Source organism: Nelusetta ayraudi, unplaced genomic scaffold (assembly GCF_046127955.1).
Source record: "Nelusetta ayraudi isolate G7.1 ecotype Tasmania unplaced genomic scaffold, CSIRO-AGI_Nayr_v1 ptg000026l, whole genome shotgun sequence".
Taxonomy (NCBI): domain Eukaryota; kingdom Metazoa; phylum Chordata; class Actinopteri; order Tetraodontiformes; family Monacanthidae; genus Nelusetta; species Nelusetta ayraudi.
This window is the reverse complement of record NW_027466076.1, coordinates 7,361,357-7,385,314: the sequence shown is the minus strand read 5'-3', so window position 1 is coordinate 7,385,314 and position 23,958 is coordinate 7,361,357. Positions and strand designations below refer to the sequence as shown.

At 45.5% G+C, this 23,958-nt stretch overlaps 2 protein-coding genes across 4 annotated transcripts; one reads left to right on the top strand and one right to left on the bottom strand.

Annotated features, from left to right (window-relative positions):
* Window positions 1–5,796: 5,796 nt before the first annotated feature.
* LOC142890425 (leukemia inhibitory factor receptor) lies at window positions 5,797–14,398 on the top strand. The gene is made up of 16 exons (XM_076029436.1): window positions 5,797–6,035; window positions 6,179–6,232; window positions 7,313–7,369; window positions 7,462–7,570; window positions 8,359–8,528; window positions 8,616–8,761; window positions 9,492–9,633; window positions 9,721–9,809; window positions 10,910–11,108; window positions 11,206–11,391; window positions 11,636–11,767; window positions 12,023–12,187; window positions 12,517–12,663; window positions 12,755–12,839; window positions 12,922–13,003; window positions 13,076–14,398. The coding sequence occupies exons 1-16, from the start codon at window positions 5,954–5,956 to the stop codon at window positions 13,571–13,573; spliced, it is 2,343 nt and encodes a 780-aa protein (XP_075885551.1). The 5' UTR covers window positions 5,797–5,953; the 3' UTR covers window positions 13,574–14,398.
* On the bottom strand, window positions 14,189–23,892 carry srek1 (splicing regulatory glutamine/lysine-rich protein 1). Of its 3 annotated transcripts, XM_076029454.1 has the most exons (11): window positions 23,349–23,488; window positions 22,180–22,608; window positions 21,615–21,748; window positions 21,104–21,219; window positions 19,505–19,651; window positions 19,230–19,408; window positions 18,844–18,974; window positions 18,528–18,735; window positions 17,872–17,943; window positions 17,376–17,490; window positions 14,189–16,196 (listed from the first exon to the last, which is right to left on the bottom strand). In XM_076029454.1, the coding sequence occupies exons 3-11, from the start codon at window positions 21,643–21,645 to the stop codon at window positions 16,041–16,043; spliced, it is 1,155 nt and encodes a 384-aa protein (XP_075885569.1). In that variant the 5' UTR covers window positions 21,646–21,748; window positions 22,180–22,608; window positions 23,349–23,488; the 3' UTR covers window positions 14,189–16,040. The 3 variants fall into 3 exon arrangements, with proteins under 3 accessions (XP_075885569.1, XP_075885568.1, XP_075885570.1); XM_076029453.1 differs by lacking the exons at window positions 21,615–21,748; window positions 22,180–22,608 and adding an exon at window positions 23,630–23,892 and having other exon boundaries at window positions 23,349–23,482; XM_076029455.1 differs by lacking the exon at window positions 22,180–22,608 and having other exon boundaries at window positions 23,349–23,482.
* Window positions 23,893–23,958: the final 66 nt, after the last annotated feature.

The window sequence follows — 23,958 nt, the reverse complement described above, 5'->3', positions numbered from 1 at the left end:
GCTGCTGTACCATTGACATGTCATGTTTCTGGTAGTTAGAAGCTAGTTTCATTGTCTTTGTCCATGCAGTAGTGATAGAGGTGCCAAAGATATTGACAAAAGGAAGAAGAAAGAGCTGGATGGAACCGGCTGTGCGAGAGGGTGCCTGGCACGCAACTACTTCCATTACAGACAAGGATGCCATTCCTTGTCAGTATGTAATTCCCCCACACCACTGCAATGACAATTATCACAAATACACCGCGCTGATTGTAAAGTTTTTTTTTGAAACTATCATCTTAAGGTAGGTTAGGTAAAAAAACAAAAAGAAGAAGAAGAAGAAGAAGAAGAAGACAAACAAAATTCTAACACATTTAGGTGACACAAAGCAAATGTTACTCAGAGCTGTGGTGTCATCTGAAAAAGGTTTCTCAAGATCAAGTGTCAAAGTCATGGAAACACATTTTTTTTAATCTGTGATGTTACTGCTCAGGTTGAGTTTTGCTTACTGATGGAACAGAACCCACTTCCATACGTTAGGCAAAGTTTTTTGTTTGTTTGTTTTTTGCGCTCTTACTGTTAAATGCGGTGGTTTTACCATCCTGTTTTCAGCACTCTGTTGTTTCAAAAAAATGGCACATTGTTATTTGTGGCACAAACATGCAAATCATGGAAAATCTTTAGAAAATAACTGTGGTCACAATGGTATGTCACATACATACATACACTGTATTACCAAAAGTATTTGCTCACCTGCCTTGACTCACATATGAACTTAAGTGCCATCCCATTCCTAACCTGTAGGGTTCAATATGATGTCAGTCCACCTTTTGCAGCTATTACAGCTTCAACTCTTCTGGGAAGGCTGTCCACAAGGTTGAGGAGTGCGTTTATGGGAATGTTTGACCATTCTTCCAAAAGCGCATTGGTGAGGTCACACACTGATGTTGGTGGAGAAGGCCTGGCTCTCAGTCTCCGCTCTAATTCATCCCAAAGATGTTCTATCTGGTTCAGGTCAGGACTCTGTGCAGGCCAGTCAAGTTCATCCACACCAGACTCTGTCATCCATGTCTTTAAGGACCTTGCTTTGTGCACTGGTGCACAGTCATGTTGGAAGAGGAAGGGGTCCACTCCAAACTGTTCCCACAAGGTCGGGAGCATGGAATTGTCCAAAATGTTTTGGTGTCCTGAAGCATTCAAAGTTCCTTTCACTGGAACTAAGGGGCCAAGCCCGACTCCTGAAAAACAACCCCACACCATAATTCCTCCTCCACCAAATTTCAGACTTGTCACAATGCAGTCCGAAATGTACCGTTCTCCTGGCAACCTCCAAACCCAGACTCGTCCATCAGATTGCCAGATGGAAGAGCGTGATTCATCACTTCAGAGAACGCGTCTCCACTGCTCTATAGTCCAGTGGCGGCGTGCTTCACACCACTGCATCCGGCGCTTCGCATTGCACTTGGTGATGTATGGCTTGGATGCAGCTGCTCTGCCATGGAAACCCATTCCATGAAGCTCTCTGCGTACTGTAACTTGGGCTAATCTGAAGGCCACATGAAGTTTGGAGCTCTGCAGCAATTGACTGTGCAGAAAGTCGGCGACCTCTTTGCACTATGCGCCTGAGCATCAGCTGACCCCTCTCCGTCAGTTTACGTGGCCTACCACATCGTGGCTGAGTTGCTGTTGTTCCCAAACTCTTCCATTTCCTTGTAATAAGCTGACAGTTGACTGTGGAATATTTAGGAGCGAGGAAATTTCACGACTGGATTTGTTGCACAGGTGGCATCCCATGACAGTTCCACGCTGGAAGTCACTGAGCTCCTGGGAGTGACCCATTCTTTCACATTCAATGTTTGTCAAAACAGTCTGCATGCCCAGGTGCTTGATTTTATACACATGTGGCCAGGCCAAGTGATTAGGACACCTGATTCTGATCATTTGGATGGGTGAGCAAATACTTTTGGTAATATAGTGTACATACAGACATACAGACTTACATACATACATACATACATACACAAAATATGTTGGACATCAATGGTAAAGCCTCTTTTGTGTTTCTTTCCCCCATTTCTTCTTGCTGTGGAGTCTAATAAAGTTTTATTTTGAGCACATTGGTTAATGATCACAGTGACCTACACCCAGGCACAAGCATCTGGACAAATAGTGAAAAGCTTTAAAAGGCTTGTGATCCATGACAGATCTCCTTGATGTCTCCTTGTTTTCAGTTTGGAGCAAACAGTTTGGTTGCACATCTGATCAGATTTGAACCTTATGCTCGATGTCTCTGAAGACAGTTTACAAAAACATTGCATGCAGCAAGAAGTTTACCGCAAGAAGCAACACTGCCCTCTAGCTCCCATCTAAAGCCTCAAATGTATTTAACCCAGCCAAACTTCCTTCTTCTTTGAGCCTGATCTACCAGCTTATCACCATAAGTCAATGAACTTCCAAAGGATTTATTTAAAAAAATAAAAAAAAAGTTTTTTTTTTTTTTTGCGTGTCTGGACATAAGCAAGAGTACTGACCATGCAAGTAAACAAGTGTTAATGAGGAAACAGGCTGAACTTGTGGTTCAGAATCAGGACAGAGAAACAATTTTAAAGATCCACCCTGCAAAATGATCCAGGTCTGGGCTGTTCTGCCAGCATGGTGTGGTGTACTTATCATGAGAAGCCACTCTGATTCCTACCGTATTAAAAAAAAAAAGAAAAAGAAGAAGAAGTCTGACCTTTCACCGTACCAATCTGTTGTTTCCACTGGATAAAAAAAAAGTGTGTGCGAGTGTCCAAATGGGATCTGGCTCTGCTCAGACTGGGCTACATTATTGACCCATTTGACAGGTTGCTGTAGCAACGACGTCGGAGCGGAGGCGTCGTCCAGCTTGTGTAGTGTGTGACGTCATATCACTGCGACAGCAGCACTTGTTGCGATACATGGCCTGGAGCTTGGCTCGAATGGAGCTTTCTCCCCACCCACTGATGAGCCAATGAGTTTCCCCCTCTGTCCAGGGGCTGCTGTTTTCTGCTTCTTCTGTCCGCTCCATTGCGTTACAGCGCCGCACCTGCAATGGCGCCCTCTGGTCTGGCGCATTGGCTCTTGCGTTGCGTAGAGTGATGTCACGGACAGTCAAACCCCATCGGTGTGTTTAGAGCTGTTCACACTGAGACACATCTTTCTTTTATCTTTTTTTCCCCCTCCATGTCTGTTTTTCACATGATGTACAAAAGTTTTGACAACTTTTAAAGGATCATTATTATTATGATTAAACGGGGTGTTGAATGACTCAAATGACCATGTCACATGAATGCACTTTAAAGACATTACTGCTGGGACTGTCCCTCACTATAAATGTCTTAGAGCTGGGAAATTTTGTTAACTTTTGTGCACAGAAATAGTCAGATGTTAGTTTTTTTTATGTGATCTTGTGTGGGACCAAGAGAGCAGTCACATACTCTGATCAAAAGGCATGAGAGGAACCAGGCAGATCTTCAGATCTTTCTAGCTGCACGACACTGATCTTTGTGGATGATAAGGAGGGGAAATTACATAGAAGAGAAACACGCGCACGTCAAGTAAGTTCAGGTTCCTGTGTCACACACGTTTGTGATTTTGTTCAGCATGGTTTTATGTGAGAGCAGGACACGACCTTGTGGCTCCCAGCAGGAACAAGAGGACGCCACAAAACAGGAGAAAACGCCTCAGGTTTTCAACTTTTCTCTCTCCTTTAGCATGAGCCTTGTGATAAAGAGTCCAAGCAGAAGCAAGCTTCCTGTGTGACCGCAGGGTGAGGGATGTGATGTTAGAAGCACACAAATTCTCTCTCTCCCTCTCTCTCTCTCTCTCTCTCTCACTCTCTCTCTCTCTCTCTCTCTCTCTCTCTCACTCTCTCTCTCCGTGTCAAAACCACACACACACACACACACATGTACGCACCTCTGCTGTTGTTTGACGAGGTCTGTGTCACTTCTCTTCAGTCCAGTCAACCCGAGAAGTACTTTCTTCATCAATGTGCTATGATTAATTTAAAAAAAAACAAAAAAACAGGGAACTTGTATCTCTGAAGTTTTGTGGTTGCAGAACTTTAGATTATTTTTAAGGAGGCCACAGCTGATTCTTGTTTAGCCTTTTTCTTAAATCGCATTATTTCTATGGATGTTTTCCATTGCTGTTAAAAACTGGTTGCTAAATAACGTTTCGCACCTGTTTCATGGATTTGCAGACTATGTTCAATCGCTTACTGGAACATGACCTCCCTTTAAAAGTCATTCCATATCATTTGAAGACATTAAAAGAACAACTTTTCCTCAACGCTTTACTTTTCTTGTCTCGAATTAAATGAAATGCCGATACTTTTTTCCAAAGGCATTTGGTTTTTAAAAGGAATTTGGCTGCAGGTGCAGATTTCCCTCTAAACTGTTTGATTGTTAATGTCAAAGACAATGCATATTGTACGTCACCAAGATTTATTAATTATGCAGCACAGTTTTGCACTCATTTTTTTTTTTAACTTCCCTCATGACAGTCAGCGGGTGGGTGGAAGAGACTTTCCTCGAAACAGCGAGGCTGAGTCAAAATTAGACATTCTGCAAAAACATCTCTCAGTAAAAGGCTGTTTTTCCCTCACTTTTAGTCACTCTCTTTTAACATAAAAAAAAAAAAAAAAACCTTTGAAGGTCTCTGTTGTCACATCACAGCTATTTGTTGTCTGCCAAGGTTAACCAGTCTGATTCACTCGCCTGATTCAATACGTCAAGTCTTGGTGCACTATTTGTAAAAAGAAGAAGTGAAAACAACACTTTGTTAGTTGCTGTGCAGCCTCCCGAGGAACGCATTTTAGTCGCACCACGTGTTTGAAGGAGCCGAGGGCAGGCGCGGGGGTGTGGCGCATTGTCCAGTTGAACTTAATTTTTTCCATTGTCCAGTTAAACTCCGACTAAGGCGTATATGCAAGTCAAACATGAAAGGAGACAAATTAGATTGAACTGACCAATCGAAGGTTTTCCAATAAAGGAAAAGGGACGTCACAGAGGCTTATTTAAGCAAAGATTATACCGTTTCATTATTCAAATACATAAAACTAGGGGCCCCAATGCTAAAAACTCCTGGAACCAATGTCAGGTAACCAATGCTATAATAACTTAGCAACGTGCCACACCACAGTATCAAGGCACTCTGAGTCAATCTCATAAAATATATATATATATATATATATATATATTTATATAAAGATGCAAATCCACACCACACATTAAACAAATAGAAAGTAAACAAAACCACACAAGGACACAGCACCTCAAATGCTTAAGCAAACCAAGAACCAAATGAATGGCACGAGACATTATATTAATAGCTTTGTTCCTGGAGAAAGCACAGAGTCACATTTTTTTTTTAAATCTAAGATAATAGAAGAATAACGCAAGATTACCCTAGTGGAGGAAAAAAAAAACTGGCTGTAAAGTCCGTGTACTGTGCTGATCATCACAATAAAGTTTTTGGTCACTCCATTTGCAGGCTGTGGCAACATTTAACATCAGGTTTTTCCATAAAAAGATATGTTTTTTTATTCTCAGGAGCAGCACGTCTCCTTTGTTAAAAACCCCCTGGGTCCTAGTGTCCTTCCTCCATATATACATGGCGTTTCAATCGGAGTTGTCAAACTCCGATTTTAGTCGGACTAACGCGTCTACATGCACGTGAGCTGTCCGATCATACTCGGGGTAAGGCAAAAAAAAAAAATTCAGTTTTCTCGAGTGTCATGTAAACGCACTGATGCGTTTTTCGTCGTCGTCGTCGTCGATCCTCTGAACTGTGTCCGAAACACGACCCCGCCCTGCGCGCGTCACCCTAAAAAAAAACTTTGCCTCGGTTTCAGTCTGAGCGAGCGGCTCCCGCTGCAAGGATGAACGGCGAGGGTGCAGCGGTGGCGAGGTAGAGTCGAGCCACCCTGGGCGGTCTTTCAGCTGGCAGCATGGCTGGTGGCACCTTTCGTTTTGATCGCGCCAACGCTGAGAAGTCCTTGGACAGAATCCAATCACTGGTTGTAATCTTTGGTAAGTGGATATTTTTGGGATTTTTTTTTTTTTTTTTTTTTTTTCTTGTCGGTGTGAAATTATCTGAACAAGACGTGTAAAACAATGAAGATAATATTGCATAATTTAAAAAAAATATCACTTTGCTGTTTTCTTTGTACAAGCTCTGACCCTTGCTTACAGCAGTATGTTCTGCCGGCATGTTCACGTGCAATCAGGTGAGTTTATCCGTCTATTTTTGTTAACATAAATGCATATTTTATTCATAAAGTCACCTTATAAATGACGCAATTGTTTATTGCCTCCAGTAAAAAAAAAAAATGTACGTTTGTGTGTGCTGTCCAATTAATTGAGGAATAGTGAAAATTATTCAGCTTGTAAGAGGTGGAGAGCTAATTAAACAATCTGGTTCAAGGAGGTGATCAACTCATTGGTCTGTCTATCAGAACAGATAAAGGCAAAGGCAGGTGATCCGGTCCAATAATTTATTGTGATTTGGGTTTGCTCGAACCGGTTTATCTGACACTAAAAGAGAAATGAGATAACAAAAGGGTCCACCGTTCTAGCATTACTTAATCCTGAACTCAATAATCATAAATATTGCAACAAAGACTATCAACTCCAGTCGTACTTTAAAGTAGGAAATAAGGAATGACTTCATCGCAACTTAAACAGGCAACGCATAAATCAGGTTTGCTATGAAGACACAGGAATCAAATAAGCTCACATTTCAGGTACACAGATCAAACATTGTGGTGAGGCATCCAACATGAGGCCAGCCAGCTTCTTTCTGCAGGAGAAAAAAAATGGTCCGACGTTCGCGTTATTTCGTGGAAATTTTCAGATTATGATGAGAAACTAGCATATTATTCGTGAAACTAGTTATCGCGTCAATTCGCGAAACTAGCATGTTATTTTGTGATAAACTTCATTTTGTGATGTGAAACTATCACGTTGTCTCACGATACTTTTCACGTTATAACGTGAAACTACCATGTTATTCTGTTATACTGTACTTTATAACATAAAACTGTCACGTCGGTTTTTTTTCGTGATAATTTTTTCACGTTACGACGTGAAACTATCACATTTTTTCGTGATAATTTTCACGTTACGGCGTAAACCCCGTCACATTATTTGCGAAACTTTCACTTTATAACATGAAATCACGATTTTTGAATCCAAACTAAACGAAACAAGGTATGAATAAGGGCACTATGGCTCGTTTGCATACATTCACTTAAACCGCATATAAAGCTTAGAGCACATTCTAACGCTCACCATCATTTATGTTCCAGTTGACTGCAATGCGGAAAACCGGTCTGAGAAATTTCAGCACTGCGGGATTTACGCAGGTAGTTTTGCGCTCGACTCATTGGAAATTGGAAGCGGCGGCGGAGGCGGTGAAATGACACACCTCCCAACACCTGCTCGGTCTGCCTTTCAGACGGCGTGCGAAGCCTCGACTGCTTCGGCAGGCACAACAAGCGCTTGTACAGCTGCACGTGGGAGCCCGGGGAGCGCGCGCCGGGAAGGACGTACACGCTCGTGGTGCAGTGAGTAGCACGGGAGAGCTCTCGCTCTAACAGATGGGCAAAAAGTGCCCAAATTAAATAAATACATTGTGAAATTTTAAATGACTTGTGTCATTAATCGCAAAGTGAGCGATTTAATCTTTCATTAGTTACTTAAAAGGTACATTCATTCAATGTAAAATTCATATATAATTAAAGCTACTACTAACAATTGTATATAGTTCATGATGTATTTCATTGTTTCATGGTCCTGTGTTGCAGCCCTCCATGAGTTTATCTTACCTTCCAAACTCGCTCGTCAAAGTCAGTGGGCGGGGCTAACATAAATCTCGAATCCACTGCTTATGTCTGAAGTCTTCCCAAACACCTGCAAGAAGAAGAAGAAGAAGAAGAAGAAGAAAAAGAAGAAGAAGAAGAAGAAGAAGAACTCCATGAATTTTCTTGCTAGTTGGCGAGAAATAAGAATATGTGGCCGCAGGACCTTCTGGCCCTGATAAAGGAATCTGTTCAGCCGTTCTGCATTAAACCCTTATCTGCAATCGATTTGCCTTGACTTGAGGTGTACAGGGTAACCAATCAGGTGTGAGAACCCGCCTAGCGACTTTGATGGGCGAGTTTCACAGACAAAATAAGTTTGCTGCAACACAGGACCATGAAATGATGAAATGCATCATTAAATAATTTCATGTTCTTATGTTTTATAAAAAAAAAAAAACATGGACTGTTTTTATAATCAATTAATGAAAAGTTGAATAACAAGCATGTTCAAGTGCGGTCACCCCTAACCATCTCTCTCCTGCCACCACTAGGGATGGGAGAGGCTGCCGAGCCCACCACAACATCACGGGGTCCAATCGCACGGATCTCAAGTTCTTCACCAAGACCAATGTGAAGCCCACAGTGACCGTCGAGGTTTACCAGGACGTAGAGTCAGCCAACTGCACCAAGGCCGTTTTCAGGGGCTTGCTGAAGAAAATGAGTAAGTTCAGAGCAGGTGTCCTGTTGTTTCTCCTCGCCCCGGGCCTGTAGAATCTGCGGTCGCGGTGAACCGTCTGTGTGTTTACAGTGCGATGCGCCCCACCGGGCGAAGCCACCTTCACGCGCCAGTCTGGGAGGCTGGAGGTGAAGGTCAAGTGGCAGCAGGACGACCGAGACGTCATCAAGCACTTCCACGTGAGACACGGAGTGCTGGGCAGCCAGCAGTGGAGCGAGGTCGGCCTCACATTTTACATTTTATACTCATTTACAAGGATTCATGTTAAATCAAAATCAAACTCTGCCAACTATTTGGGTTTTATTTTATTTAGCCTTTACTTATTTAGTTTTTTGCATTTGAGTCGGCAAAAACATTCACTTTCTGTACTTGGCTATAAAAATACAAATACTTCTGTAAAAAACATTATGTGGTAAAAGTAAAAGTACTGATTCAACTCTTTTACTCAACTTCAACAAGGCACTTTGAGCAGCTTTTTGTATGAAAATTGCCATACAAATAGATAAAGTTGAAGTCCTCTACTTAAGTAAAACTAAGAAAGTACCGTTTCTGAAATGTACTTGTAAAAAAAAGGAAAAAAAGGAAAAAGGTTTTTTATGTCAGTGAGCCATTATTGGATGTTTACACTTTTGATAACAATAATCAATCTTATTGTCTACATTTTTCTTTTTGTCTGGACTGAAAATGTACTGAACAGGGAACCCAAAATCCTGGTACCCTCAAAAAAGTCTCCCTCTAAAATATGATCCACTTTGATGTTTAGCTACACACATTCAAATAGCTCCACTTCAAGCAACAACAACCAGAATAAATAAATAGAGCATATAACTGATTATTTACAGTAAGATGAAGCTTGTTTCTGAAAGGCCCGAAAAAGTGAATGTAACAATTCGTGCGCTTCTCATCTCCACTCGGTTTCTCGTGCACCGGCCACTCTGTTGTCGGCAGTCGCCCGCTCGGTCGGAAGACGCAGAGACGTGTGTACTGGAGGACCTGAACGCCACGCTGGCCTACGGCGTGCAGATACAGTGCGTCGCCAGCAAAGACTGCTCGCAGTGCGTCTGGAGCCGAGTGCACAGCGTCTCGCCAGGTGAGGTCGCTCCGGAGGCTTCGAGGGGAGCAATTTGTCGCGCAATTTTTTTCTGTGTGCGATACCGAGTCACGATCTCATTTTCAGAACTGACCGCGAAGCCGGTCGTCGTTGACGTCAACGAGACCGACATTGGCTGGACGAGCGGCCGGCGGTTGCTGACTTTGACTTGGGAGGTACTGTTTCCCTACGTGAAGTGAGGGATATGATCTATCCTGGTGCGCCACAGTGAGCTTTTCATGTATCGACCTGGCAAAGAGCCAATGGAAGCATTTGGAAAGGACAGTGGCAGCATCAGGATGAGTTTTTTTTTTTTTCAAATGACGGTAATGATAATGGATTGGATTCACATTGCGCATTGCTAGGCACTCAAAGCACTTTACATTGAACCCATTATTCATTCACACCACATTCACAATGATGATGGGAAGCTACACGTGTAGCCGCAGCAGCTCTGGGGCAGACTGACGGAAGCGTGGCAGCCAATCTGCGCCAAACGGGCCCTCCGACCACCACCAGCCAACATTCACCCACGCTCGTACGAGGCAATGCGGGTTAAGGGTCTTGCCCAAGGACACAACGACAGACTAGGGCGGAGCGGGATTTGAACCGAAAACCTTTCAGTCATTGGACAATCCACTCTACCTCCGGTATCTACAGTCACCCCAACGGCAACGGTAGCGCTTAGCAAAAAACAAAGTCAAGAAATGTACGAGCTAACACAAATGCCGTGAGACAAACGTATCCTGCCAGCTGTGAGGCTGTTATGAAAGAAAAAGCAAGGTGATTGGATAAAACCGGTCAGATTAGAAACCAGTCAGAGTTTATGGTCACCTGGCAGTAACAGGCTTACCATTGGTTCCCAGTGGCGGTCTTAGACGAGCACCACCTAGCTGTGTTGCAGTGTTTAACAAAAAACACAGCAACTTTGGTGCCACTCTTACCACTCTGTTCTATTTACATTTAAAAAAAAAAAAAAAACAATATTCATTATTCATCATACTGTCATGCAGCTCTAATAAAACTGCCACTGTGACTCCTACTACTACTACTACTACTACGGATTGCAGCATTCACTTCCTGCTTCTGTCAGAGAAAGTTGAAAGGGTATGAATCCTAAGACAGGCAGACAGATTTCTGCTGGATGTTGGCAAGATGGATGCTTGATGTTTCATAATAATAATAATAATAATAATGATAATAATGATAATAATGATGATAAATCATTTCAATTCAGCAGTGGCTCAACTTTAGAAAGTGACCCCTTCTGTGTCAGTTTCCCTCCAAACAGCAGCACGACAGCTATCTGGTGACCGTGGGTAAGGCGTCGGGGGAGGAGCCGAAGGAGCACATCCGCACCAGAGAGCCTCGGGTCGCTCTGATTCTCTCCTACTCGGCGTATCGTCTGCAAGTCAGCGCCGTCAGCAACGTGAGCACCTCGCCAGCGCTGGACCACGTCGTGCGGGACAAGCCCGGTAGAGAGCTCGCTTTCATCAGCACGCACACTCCTACCGAAGGATGGTTCGTAAAGGTAAATCTTTTTTTTTATTTTATTTTGTGTAATCTTTCCAGGTTTGAGTGTCGGGAAGCTCAACGTGACGATTGAAAGCAACACATCCTTCACCATCTACTGGGGAGACAATCTGATCCAAAAGTACGTCTGCTACTCTGCAGAGTGGAGGACTAAAGGAGGGAAGACGGTGCACATGTCCTTCTTCCAGGATAGAAACAACTACAGGACCTTGTCTCCACTACCAGGTTGGCAAAAAAATATAGCTAAAAAGAAAAAAAAGGAGCAAATAGTTGCAAGTAAAAGACGGCGGCGTTCCACCTGGTTGTATTCTAGGACACTTTCACATTATCAATGGGGTCCACAAATAACGCAGAGAGCCTTGTGATCCTCTGCCCACGCAAATGATCAGCATGCAAATGCTGAGAGTTGATGGAAAGAGTTTGAAGATTTTTTTTTTTTTTTTAACTTCCTGCCTTGCGCAACACACAGAGGCCCTGGAGCCATTCACAAGATACAGCCTCACCCTGCACACTCGACCGAACAAGAACACCTGTAACATGAAGAGCGTCAACCACAGCGAGAGCACCTACGGGACCACGCAGTTCTACTTCACCGAAGGATGTGAGTCTGCCGGTGTCAACTTTCTTTTCATAGCCTGTTGCTTTTAAAGTCAGATTTAATTTGGGATGGCTACCATTGATCAAGTGTTTCCTGATTGTGGCTTTTCGGCAGTTGAACAACAATTCCGTTTTAATGAGTTATGTGTTTACATATGTAAGTGTTAAATGTTAAAACAAAAAAAAAAAAAAAGGGTTGAATTTGAGTGTTTTTCTGAGGCCGATGGTGACGTCCAGTTTGATATTCTGCTTTTCAAAGCTCCTGTCAGCGGTCCTGAGAACATCACCTTCACCAATGTGACCGTGGATTCTGCTGCGCTGCAGTGGACGGCCATCCCAGAGGAAGACCTCCGAGGTTTCCTGCTGGGTTACATCATCCGCTATGCCGAGTGCAACCACAAGGGGACGATGACCACGGGGACGAGTAGGACGTTCTTAGCTTTTATGCTGCTACTGGATGCTACTAGCTAGACCTTACAGACTGGGCCGACTCTAAATTCTGCTGCAGCGCCCTCACAGTTATGAACGTAGATATGAGTAAACAAGTCTAATTCAGTTCCAACGGTAGAGATTAGTTGGCTGGAAGATAAAGCAACAATAATATCAATAATGGATGACATAGGCCATATATGATGGAACAAAAACACTCAAACAGGAAAAATAAATAGAAAATATTTACAATTTTTCCTAAACTTAAAAAAAAAAAACCCCAGTTCAAATATGACATTTGCTCCATTGTCCCTCTGACTGTAGACATCACAGTGGGTCCAGAGGTCATCGCCTACACACTGGGGGGCCTCAAAGGTGGCACCGAGTACGAAATTCAGATATCCGGTTTCACTCGCACTGGAGAAGGAGCCCCGACCCAAGCGAGCCTCTTCACCACAACCGAACATCAAGGTTTGCACTGCACAAGGTTTATCGCCTACCGTGACCGACTTTATGCCACCCGCATTCCCTATGCATTACGAGGCTCCTTCTCTCCAAACAGGGTCCTCTAGTGTCCCTGTACCCGTCCTCGCGGCCATTGCGGTCGTGACCGTCGCACTGATTTTTGGAACCCTGGTGGTTGAGAGGTATGGCACTCGTCTGACACGAATCCCAAACGTGAGTCGCTCAAAGCATCCGTTCATCGCTCAACTCGTGTCTTCCATCAAGAGCGAAGGCCTTTCTGTGGCCCAGCATCCCCAACCCCAGGCACAGCAACGCATTGCAGAAACTAGGACGGCCCTGTGAACTGGTAAAGCACTGGCAGACAAGGCCAATCACTGTTTACCAAGACCTCGTGCCGAGTGTCTTCTCCTTCCCTCAGGAACTCCTGGAGACGATCAACACCTTGAAGGTGGAGGAGGGCGACACAGACAGTCTTCAGATCGTGGATAAAGACAAAGAACAAGAAGAAGAAGCTGCTGCTGCTTCCGCTGCTGCAGAGGCTTTGCTTCCATGGCTCCCCCAGGGTGAGGAAGACGAGGAGGACAAGGAGGACGAGGAGGACGAGGATCACTTTGCAGAGTCTTTGACCGCTTCGATCCAAGGACAACCGGCAGGCGGCGCCGCAGACATCTCACCTTACATTCCGGCGGACGCCTTCACAGGCGGGCCACGGGTTGACCTCCGCAAGGGTCCTCCGCCGGCCACTGTGAGCGGCTACACTACGCTGGAAATGTTTCAGCAGTCAACGCCACAGGGGGCGCCAGCGGGCACGCAAACCGGCAGGGGGAGGCAAACGGAAGAAGAGGAGGTGAAGCCAAGGTCCAACTACATCAGGCCACTCAGCACCAACTCGGTGGGAATGTCCACGTTTCTGTGAGAGCTGGAATGGAACCGGACGGAGGTCCCTTCAGCTGGAGCGTTACGAGAAGCTTCCGGGACGTTGCTGCGCAGATACAAGCAACAAACAGCGAGCGCTTTTGGAGACGGCCACCCTGGGCACAGGGGGAGATGGGTATCAAAGACAGACAGACGGATAACCGACTTCCAGTCCAGTTTGTCAGACCATCTGTCAAGTCAACCAGCCGCATCCGGAATGACGACGGTACCATCAAAACAACGACAAAAACAACAGAAACTCTTCAAGCTGCACTCCCCGAGGAAAAGATGAAATACAGGAAGTGACTGGGTGCCTTGCTACTGCTGAAGAGACTAACATGGGTGCTGCAGTCTCATCAGAACTGGGTGGACTGAAGCCTCTTGACTGCTTTTGGAAAGTTAACCAACTGTAAAGGAAAGACAAGAAAGTCACTAAGTGTACCTCCACTTTCCAAAGGCTTTCCATTTACCCGTGATTGATAGTTATGAGTAATAGTAACGATAATAAAGTTCAGAGAATGTTCCTTCTAACTGGCAACACTGACTGATTGTTACCATAGTTACTGCCAAACTGTGAACTAGTTGGTTTAAAAACATCAGGTCAACAAACACAGACTAGATGAAATGCCTCTTTATTAGCAGTTTATGGGAACATGTCAGTTAAACTGTTAAGATTCAAGCGGGGTGGGAGGGGCGGGGTGGTCACATGGAGGGTACACACATCTGCTGCGCCAAACCTTCACATCACATCCCAAAACACAAATAGAAACTCCGCTTTGTCCTTTCGACACTATTTACTGTACAGAAATGGATATAAAAAATAAAATTCTTTACATACTGTTAGTAGTGCTGGAAATGCTTCTCACTCAATTTTTATGTCAAGGCTTCATCATAAGGACGTTTTTCCTCATATACAATTTAAAAATAAAAAAGAAATAAAATAAAAAAAAGGGGTGAAAAAAAAATACAATCAAATTAGGTGTGTAAAAGCCCCAACAGTGGAAATCTTGTCAAGGAGAAAAAAAAAATCACAGGTTAAAAAAAAAAACATGTAAAAACATGTAACAAGATCTGATGAGAACATAAAAAAAAATCATTGTATTCTGAAGCCCATTTGCACAAAATCTTTGCATTAAAACACAATCACAATACTGCAAAGGGCAACACCGAGGATGAGAGAGAGCGAGAGAGAGAAAATTGTGAAATCAAACAAACCCACAGACATTCCATCCATATAGAACCTACTCTATCAATTATTACTAAACACAACTGACAACATAACATCTGGTTAGTATTTTCTGTGGTCACAGCCGCCGCCAAGTCTCTGCATCTTTTTGTTGTTGGTTTTGTCTCCCTAAATGCCAATTCTCCGCACAATCTTAGTCGAGGCACTTTTTCTGGCCCTCCGTGCGCAGCTGGGCCTCGTCCGGCACCTCCTGACTGGCCAGCGGGCGGCCGTCACCGTCGCCAGTTGCGTCCGCTCGGCTCGTTTTCCCTCATTGTTTTCAACCAGTTTTAATCGTTAAAAAAGGGTGAACCAAGAGCGGGCGGCGGCGGGGGGGTGGGGAGGTGGGCACGACCCACCGTGACCTCGTTGTGGCGATGTGCGATGGAAGAAGAACAAAAAGAAACGAAAGAATTAAAGAAAGAAAGAAAAACACAAGTAAATTCACACCTAGCAAACAAACAGGAAGTAAAGCAACTGGTTTGGGTCGACCGCTTCAGACATGTTTGCTTTTTTTCCCCTCTTTTTTTTTTTTTCTTTTTTAAAGGCAACAACTTCAAAGAAACAATTTGAACATGATCGGGTGATTTTGTAGTTACGGCACAACAAGTCATAAAATCAGGGACAGCTCCCCCGATCCCGTAGTTCAAGTCATCCTAGAAAAGAGGGGAAAAAAAAAAAAAAAAAAAAAAAAAACCTTTTGCATTCAGGACTCGATCAGAGCAGCTTCGCACTTCATTCATCGCCCACAGACACAACACCTCTGGGCGTCCGAACGGCCGCAGATTTAACCCTCTGTTTGCAGCCTTTGTTCTATCTTGGCTGCCTGCTGTCTGAAAGTTCCTGCGACTCAGCAGCAAGGTCGGAAACAGCCCCCCCCCCCGGGCCTCCAAGTCCAGGGCCGTCATTTATTTATTTATTTTTTTTACACCAAGTGTCAAATCGGGCTCCTCGCAAACAGGAAGCCGTCGGCCATTTGCCAACTGACTCCGGCCTGCTGCGAGGGTTCGCGCTGCAGAAAGGAACTTAGCACAACAGCAAGGTCTGCGAGCACCGCCTCCGAGCTGCGTTCGAGACCTCGCCCTGCTGGCTTGAACTACGGGATCGGCTGCACAGTTAAAAAAGAAACGACAGACAGGAAGTAAGGAAGGAAGGAAGGAAGTTGGGAGGGAAGGAAAGAGCAGTGGTGTAAACATTCCCTGGAGAGTCTCTCTGCTGATGGTGTGAGTGCCGCCGCCGCCGGTCACTTGGCGGCCGCCAGCGCCTCCCCGTTGCCGCCGTGAGACTTGTAGCTGCCGTTGTGGCGGGCGCAGGGCGAGGAGGCGGCGTCCTCGCCGGGCGTGGCCGAGCCCTCCCTGTCGCTCTCGTAGTCGTTCTTCCTCCCCCGCTCTCTCTCCACCTGGGGCGAGACGACAGGACATGACGGTTTTAGAGCGCGTTGGGAGGAGGAAGAGAATCCGTCCGTTGCCTCCCAGGCCCCCCCCCCCCCTTTTTCGGGAAACCGCGCGAGGAGGCGCCGCTGTGGAGGACTGGCTCTTTGCGACATCACAAAGGGCACTTGCAGGTCTCCCGGGTTGGGCACTGACAACCCCCCCAGCCGAGCGTGCGCCCCTGCTGATTATAATGTGTTCTGGAAATACGTGGAAGTTCCTTGGAAATTGATGAAGTGGGAAAATCTGGGTATTTATACGTAAAAAAAAAACCCTCCTGCGTCTGCAGTCTTGGTGTATTTGTCCGAAAATATCGAAACTATCGACAACCAATGTTTGGTATCGGCATTGATGGAAATTTGTCTAATGAGATTGATACTTGAATTCTGTGTTTTAAGTTCTACAGGTTTGCACATTAACTTGGAATCCTTCTTGAAATGATTGCAACTGTAATTCCAAGGAGAAAAAAAAACTGAAGGGAGGGCAGACACCCAGCTATTTATGAGAACTTTATGAGAACTGCTCTAAAGATGCGAACAGCATTGAACGGTGAGGACGAGTAATTGATAATAAGAATCCAAAAAACACTTTGAAAATCTGAATATTCATTCAGCTGTAATCTGCAATCTGATCTGATGATCGAGTCTCGGTATCGGCGTATCGATGTGAGCGGTAGGCTATTGGATCGATACCAAATCTTATCGCACACCTCTAGAAGCACCACAGAGGTTAAAAGTTGAACGAAGGAGACGATTTTGAACGCAATATTTCAAGCGTGACGGTTGGCGGGTCGAGCGAGGAAAACAACGTCGGGGGATTTTCATCAGATTGACGTCGGTCCGTGCAGAGCAGCAAAAAAAAACCTCTGATTGTAATCGGCGACGTGAAGTGCTGTGACGTGCTTATAGGTTTCAACATGTCGCCGTTGTCACCACAGTGTGAAACACGTTCACACCAGCAGAGAGGAAACGTGCCGCCGAGCTCTGAAGGGGGCGGGGCCACTTTTTGTTTCCTAACCCTGTCTCACGCGATCAATGAAATCATTTCCAACTCGGGCGACACAGTCATTTCTTTTCTAAACAAATTTCCTGCGTCTGTGACCGTGCTATTTTCCGTAAATGACGTGACATGATGCGTTGTGTTGTCACCTTGGCTGGTTTGGCCCTGCTCTTGGTCCGCTCCTCGTCATTGCGGCTCCTCTTCTTGGACGTCGGGTGCTCGTTCCGGTCCCTGCTGCGCTCCCTCCTCTTGTCTTTCTTCCCTCTGGAGGGAAGAAGAAGAAGCACTGGACGTCAACGACCCCGTCAACAAAGAGAGAGACAGAGAGAGAGAGAGAGAGAGAGAGAGAGAGAGAGAGAGAGCGAGAGAGAGAGAGAGAGAGAGGGAGAGGGAGAGAGAGAGACAGATAGACAGGGACAGACAGACAGAGAGAAAGAGAGACGGACAGAGATAGGCAGGCAGACATAGAGAGAGAGAGAGAGAGAGAGAGAGAGAGAGAGAGAGAGAGAGAGAGAGACAGAAGGACAGACTGAAGAGAGAAAGAAAGAAAGAGAGACAAGAGAGAAAGAGAGAGAGAGAGAGAGGGACGGACAGACAGACAGACAGACAGACAGACAGCTGGTGGTTGCAATGGGCTGGAGTTACCGTTTGGGTGAGGGTGTCTTGGCTTTCCTCCGAGGGCTCCTCGACCGCTCCTTGCTCCTCCTCCTGTGGCCCCTGAACACAGAAACACATGGATTCATGTTTTCAACTGGATACAGTTCAGTCTTCTGGACACAACCTCATCATTATTATTATTATTATGATGATAGAACTGACGGATAAAAAAGTAACAGTCTGTAATATCACATTCAGTTAAAGGTCCCATTTACCACAGTTACTCTTCAACCTCCAGTAGGGGTCACTGAAGCACGATTAAGCGTCTCAATTTAGCCCTCTGTTCACAGCCTCCTGCGAAGCCTGATTGTTTGTCGCCGCTTCCGCGTGTTAGGAAGGGGACGGAAGCAAGGTGGCCACAAGGGGTCTCAGAGGGACCCTGCCCGAGGGTGTGGTCGCTAAACCCGGAGGGGTAACTGTGCCCTTTGTGACGTCACAATGGGGTTAAGATAAAGTTATGTGTTTTATCATTTTTGGGGAGTTTAATGGCGGGATAGGGACAACGGAAAAAACTAAAACAAAACCCAAAGAGATGTGGAAAAGTAACAACAGAAAATCAGCTTCAGTTTTCCAGAGGATAAGTTAATCAAACGATAAAATGAATTGAAAAGGTTAATTTCGGGTTCAGCGCATTCAAAACACACCTGGAGCGACTTCGACTGTGCCTCCTGTCTCTGGAGCGAGAGCGCCTCTTGTGGCCGGCGCGAGAGCTGTGGGAGTCCGTGGGCACCCTGGGCGGCGGCCTGTGTTTGGAGCGGGATCGTTTCCTGCGCGTCTTGGAGCGCGATTGGGAGCGCGAGCGGGACCGGCGGGACCTCCTGGAGCGACTGGGCGAGCGCTTCCCCGTGTCGGCTGTAGGGGCGGGAGGCGGCGGTGTCAGTGTGGCGACCGGTAACGGCGTCAACGCGTGAGAGAGAGAGAGAGAGGGAAATAATAATGGAGTCCTCCCGACCGTCGTACCTGGTTCGATAGCAGCAGCGATGGTGGACTGGGCCTCCCGCACCCTCCTCATCACGCTCTCCAGCTCTTTGGCGGCAGCCTGCGGGGTCATCTCTGGAGGCTTCACTATGGCGTTGTTTGAATGATTGACCCTTCAAAAAATAAAATAAAACACATCTCGGTTAGCGCTGAGGAGGAGGCTGAGAGGATCGATGATCAGGTTGTTTTTGTTTTTTTTATTATTATTGTTTTGTTTTATATACCGTGGCTTTCATTAATTGTGTTATTTTGTTTTATTTTTAAGCTTAAAATAAGGTTTTTCATTCATCCATTATACTGTTAACGTATGCCTTCGACAATGTTTGCCTACGATGATCAAAACAACAACTACATTTCAAGAGACGTACTTCAGCGGTCGGTCCCCGAACATGACCCCGTTGAAGGTCAGCGCTCTGGCGACGGAATCCTGCTCCATGAACTCCACGAAGGCGAAGCGCGTCGGCTGCGTCTCGTCGCCGGCCATTCGCACGAACTTGACGTCGCCCACCTGCTTGAAGAACTCCAGCAGCTGCTCAGCAGTGGTGGTCTGTGGGGACGCGGCAGAGGGACGGAGCTGAGCGGCAGCGATGAGGCAGAGGGGGGTGGGGGGGTTGAGTGAGCGGGCGCCAAGATGGCCACTTACCTGAGAGTTGAGGTTGCCGACGTACACAGTCCTCCTGATCTCATCGATTTTGGAAGGGTCCACGTTGCCCATGAGGGGCGGCTGGGCGGGGGCCGAGGCTGCGATGTCCAGGCTGGCGGGCATCCGGTTCATTATGGGGAGGTTCAGCTGAAAAAAACAGCGGTATGTTCACCGAGGGCCCTATACAATCCATTTGATTTTTTTCCCCCAGATTCCATTTTTATGATTTTAATTCTTTTGGAAATTTCAATTTCTGTTTTAATGTTTTAGAAGAAAAAAATTCAACCTTTTACTGCTATATTACTGCCAAATAATAAATGTAAGTGAATAAAATTTGCACAAATAATATACAAACTAGCTTAAATTTATTTCAGTGACACAAAAAACACGTCGATACCCTCATCAAAAACACGCTGGATTCTTGGCATAAGTGCCACTCCCGTCCACTCACAAAGGGTTACAGGCGCATGTGAATTAAGCATCCTCTGTGCTCTGGCTGCTCACTGATGCAGCAGTGGAGCAACGGTGCCCGACGGTACGATAGAGTGAAACTGGTAGCGAAAGTGAAACTGCTGAAGCAAATGTGAGAGCAAAACTTGGCTAAAGTGACTAAGACAATATTCAGACACTGCTAGACGGAAACACCCGCTGCAGCCCTTTGCACTTCAACATTAAAAATACTGCAAAAAGCATTGTTGGAGCAGTACACTGAATAAAATAAACTAGAGCTGAGCGAATTTTTTAAAATTGCGATTAATCGCAAAATCTTCATAGTTAACTGCGATTAATCGCGGTTTGAATTGCATGTAAAATTCTGTTACATTGTATTTCAAGGCAGTTTTAAACCCCATAATGTAAAGCATTTCTTACCAGAAATTGGCCAGAGGGGCTGAATACGGGTTAGTAAAAGGGACAAAAAGGTTTACGCTGGGTTCACAACGGACGCGGAAGCCTTCGTGACGCTCCCACGATCGTCCATCTTGACTCAACAACCCCCCCTCTCTGCCTCTCTCTCGCTTTTCCCTGTTTGTTTGTGTGTTTAGACACCCAACACCAACCCCCCTCTGCGGCCAGCTGTGTGCGTTTGCTTGTTTGTTTGATCGCTCTTGCACTCTGTTTAGATACTGACAAATACAACGGACACAAAAATATAATCTCATTTGTCAACTGCAACATTTTATTTTGAAAATTCCTTTTATTTATTTTTTTAAATTTACCAGATTTTCTCGTGTTCCTTTGAGTGACTTCCTTGTCGAGCTTGACGCGGATCGCTCGCAGCTCGCGCACAAAATAGACCAGATACCGAAACCATCGCTTGCACAGCGGCAGCCGGTCGCGGAGGTGCGCGCCGCTTCGCATCTGGTGTGAACAACACCAACGGTTAAACAACGGCGCCGAAAGGAAGCGGGCTCCGTTCCGTGGCGCTTGTGCGGCTAGTGTGAACCCGGCCTTAAATTTGACACGTTATGGATTGTATTTAACTGATTGCGATTAATGCCTCAACGCTGACGTCCCTAAAAATAGCCCATTGCCAGTGCCTATAAAAGTGCTATGGGTGGCTATGAGGATTCAGGTCATTTGAATGGGTGACTGACTCACGTTCTGCAGTGGGGATGGAGGGGGGATTGGCAGGAGACCCCCACCAGAGACCAGACTGGGTACTGGGGTTGAAGGTGCCAAAAGTGACAAGGCCTTGGCCTCCTCGGGGATTTTCCCTGCAGGACAGAAGCACATGTTAGTGAGGGCAGTAGCGAGGCTCGTCTGTTCAGTCTCCTCTATATGTGCACAATAATCCCACTGTATTCTAGAGAGAAAGAGAGCATAAACCTCCCCAAAAACAGCCTACAAGTGTTCTACTGTCTACTCATTGGTAAAAGTGGAGATCCAGCATCCCTACTGTGCTGTCAGTAAGTGATCCCCCTCAGTCAGACTGAACTATTCTTTTTCAATCAATTAGATCTTATGGTTTACTTTGGTTTCTCTCTAAGCAAAAGAGGACTGACTTTGTCCTCGGTCTCTTTTCACAGATCAGAAAAAGAAGAAGGAAAAAAAAAAAAAAAAACTAAAGCACAATGCAGTGAATGAGTTAACACTTTGATGCATGGGTCACCTGTACTGGAAACATATTGGTCATGAACCATACGATATCAAGCATGGGGGGGCGCTTTTCCGTGTTGGGGGGGGCGATCGTTTTCGCAGTGTTGGTAAGGTGTGCAACACAAGACAACCCCAATGGCTGCATCACTAATAGCACACAGGACATCAGATACAGAAAAGAACAACAATTTTAAGAACTTTGGGAAATGTTAGCCAAGACTTTAGCTGTAAAAAAAAATCAAATAAATTAAAGCTATTAGGATGCTTTGCTTAGTTCCATCTTCTCTTTTTTTCATTCTTAAAAGAAGAGTGGAGACAGAGAAGTGTTATCATTACTATCATTAACAAACACTAAACCATCCGCTGTGTTTAGTGTCATGTAGTTGTGTGAGGAAAACAACCCAAAGGAATTCAACTGAGACTTAAATGCAACTAGAATGTGAAGAGTCTGCGTTGGAAAAAGCCCGACGCAGGGCCTCACTTTCCCAATATCTAGCCCCTGACTTGGTCAGCAGGAGTAAGCGAGTCAAAAGTGTTAGTGATCCCTCTAGCATCCCATGTGTGACACACATCCCCACCGGTATGCCGTAGCAACCTGGACTGAGTTCAACCACACACAAGCTGCAGCTGTAGCAGAAAAGAGAGAGGAGGGTGGGGGGGGGGTTTGGACAGTAAAAAAAAAACAAAAACAACAAACCGAAATTACAAATATATATATAAAAAATCAACGCTAGAGATAAGAAATACTGTTTGTTTTCCAGATAGAGACAGTAGAAAGTGGGACAACATGGGATAGTAATGAAAGGAAACAAACCAAAAGGAAAAATAAAAAATAAATAATAATAAAAAAAAAAGAGACAAGGTGTCCATCTTGGAAGGTTCAGCAGGCTATTCTCCTGGTCACATTCCCCCCGTGAAGGCTGCGTTGGCCCGATCGGGGATAGTGGCTTGGAAAACAATGCCTGACTCAGGCTAGTGTAGTGTTACGGCTGGGCCAGGCTAGTCATCTGATATGCACACATAATCACACAGAAAAAACATACAAAACCAAATTAATAAACTCAGTAGCCATCCAGCACCAAGTCACGAGGACAAAAAAAGCATTAAGTTAGAGGCGGCATCTTAGCGTTCGAAACAATGGGAACAACAGTGGCACCAAAAGTGGAGGAGGAGGGATCTTATTTATTATTATAATTATAATTATTCCAAAAATAGGAGCACCCCCCCAAAAAATGAAAACAGCAAAAACGGGGGGGGAGGGAGTGGGTGCTGTGGATTCACTGAGTAGTTTCAATGAAACAAAACGACATTGATGAGCTTCTAATGGAAAAAAAAAGGTAAATAAATACACAAAGCTACTTGTTCCAGAGATCCAGTGTCTACAGTGAGGTGTTAAAAAAAAAAAAAAAAAAAACCCTGCAGCTTTGGGAAACGGTTCGCGGTGTTCCTCGTGTTATCTGTGGAGAACGCACGGTGACACCAAACACACACCTGCATTGCTAGGTAACGTAAGCAAGGGTAGGATTTGCGTCACACAAGAAATAGAGAACTAACCACGACGTCTTACGTACTTACTGACTGACTGACTGACTGACTGAGGACAACACAAAACAAACAAGCAAACAAACAAAACCAGGGTTCAACAACAACACACCAAACGATTCGGGGCAGGCCGTCGTAACAAATCCTCGAAGCCGACTCCGGATATTTAAAATTGACCTACTTGTACAAGACGGGATGCACTCACCTTCGGCACATGGCACTACAATCAAAGCTCTGTCAACGAATACAGTGTTGGTGAGATGCTGCGCCACACCAACACTGGAGGGGTCTCGGTACGTTATGTAACAAACTTTGGAGGTAAAGGACTGGGGGGCGTTGCTGTGAAGAGGGAGGAACACGGACACAGGGTGAGTAAATGGTTTCTTTTGCGTCATTTGCTTTGTGAATTCCGCGGTTGAGACGGTGCCGCAGAGCAGGCCGCAGCGCCGCGCGCTGCCCTGCTAGCATGGCTGACGTTGCGCTTACTCGGGAGGGTATAGCCGGAGCTCCTCGATGTCCCCCAAGAAGCCGAACAGAGTGCGCATCTGTTCGCTGCTCACAGTCGAGGACAGGTTGGTCACCTGGACGACGGTGGTTCCCGGTATCCCGCTCATTGTGAAAAAAAGAAAGAAAGAAAAGAAAAATGACTGTGGGGTTCGGCAAAACGGTTGAGTTGGGATATTTTAGACGAGTCGCTACGTTAGCCGCAGAGCGCGGTACATCCGGGCTGGTGGGCGGGCCGCGTGACGCTGTGCGTGGCTCTCTCGTAGCTTCCACATTGTCTTCGCGAGAGAGAGCTGCTACCCCCTAGAGGA

Excerpts from the sequence above, each read along its gene's own strand:
- srek1 (XM_076029453.1), bottom strand. The coding sequence starts at position 23,757 with ATGAGCGGGATACCGGGAACCACCGTCGTCCAGGTGACCAACCTGTCC. Across the intron at positions 21,220-23,348 it reads TGTAGTGCCATGTGCCGAAG|GGAAAATCCCCGAGGAGGCC; the intron begins GTGAGTGCATCC and ends TCTGTCCTGCAG. Across the intron at positions 18,736-18,843 it reads CGCTGCTGCTATCGAACCAG|CCGACACGGGGAAGCGCTCG; the intron begins GTACGACGGTCG and ends CCGCCCCTACAG.
- LOC142890425 (XM_076029436.1), top strand. The coding sequence starts at position 5,954 with ATGGCTGGTGGCACCTTTCGTTTTGATCGCGCCAACGCTGAGAAGTCC. Across the intron at positions 8,529-8,615 it reads GGGCTTGCTGAAGAAAATGA|TGCGATGCGCCCCACCGGGC; the intron begins GTAAGTTCAGAG and ends GTGTGTTTACAG. Across the intron at positions 11,392-11,635 it reads GACCTTGTCTCCACTACCAG|AGGCCCTGGAGCCATTCACA; the intron begins GTTGGCAAAAAA and ends CGCAACACACAG.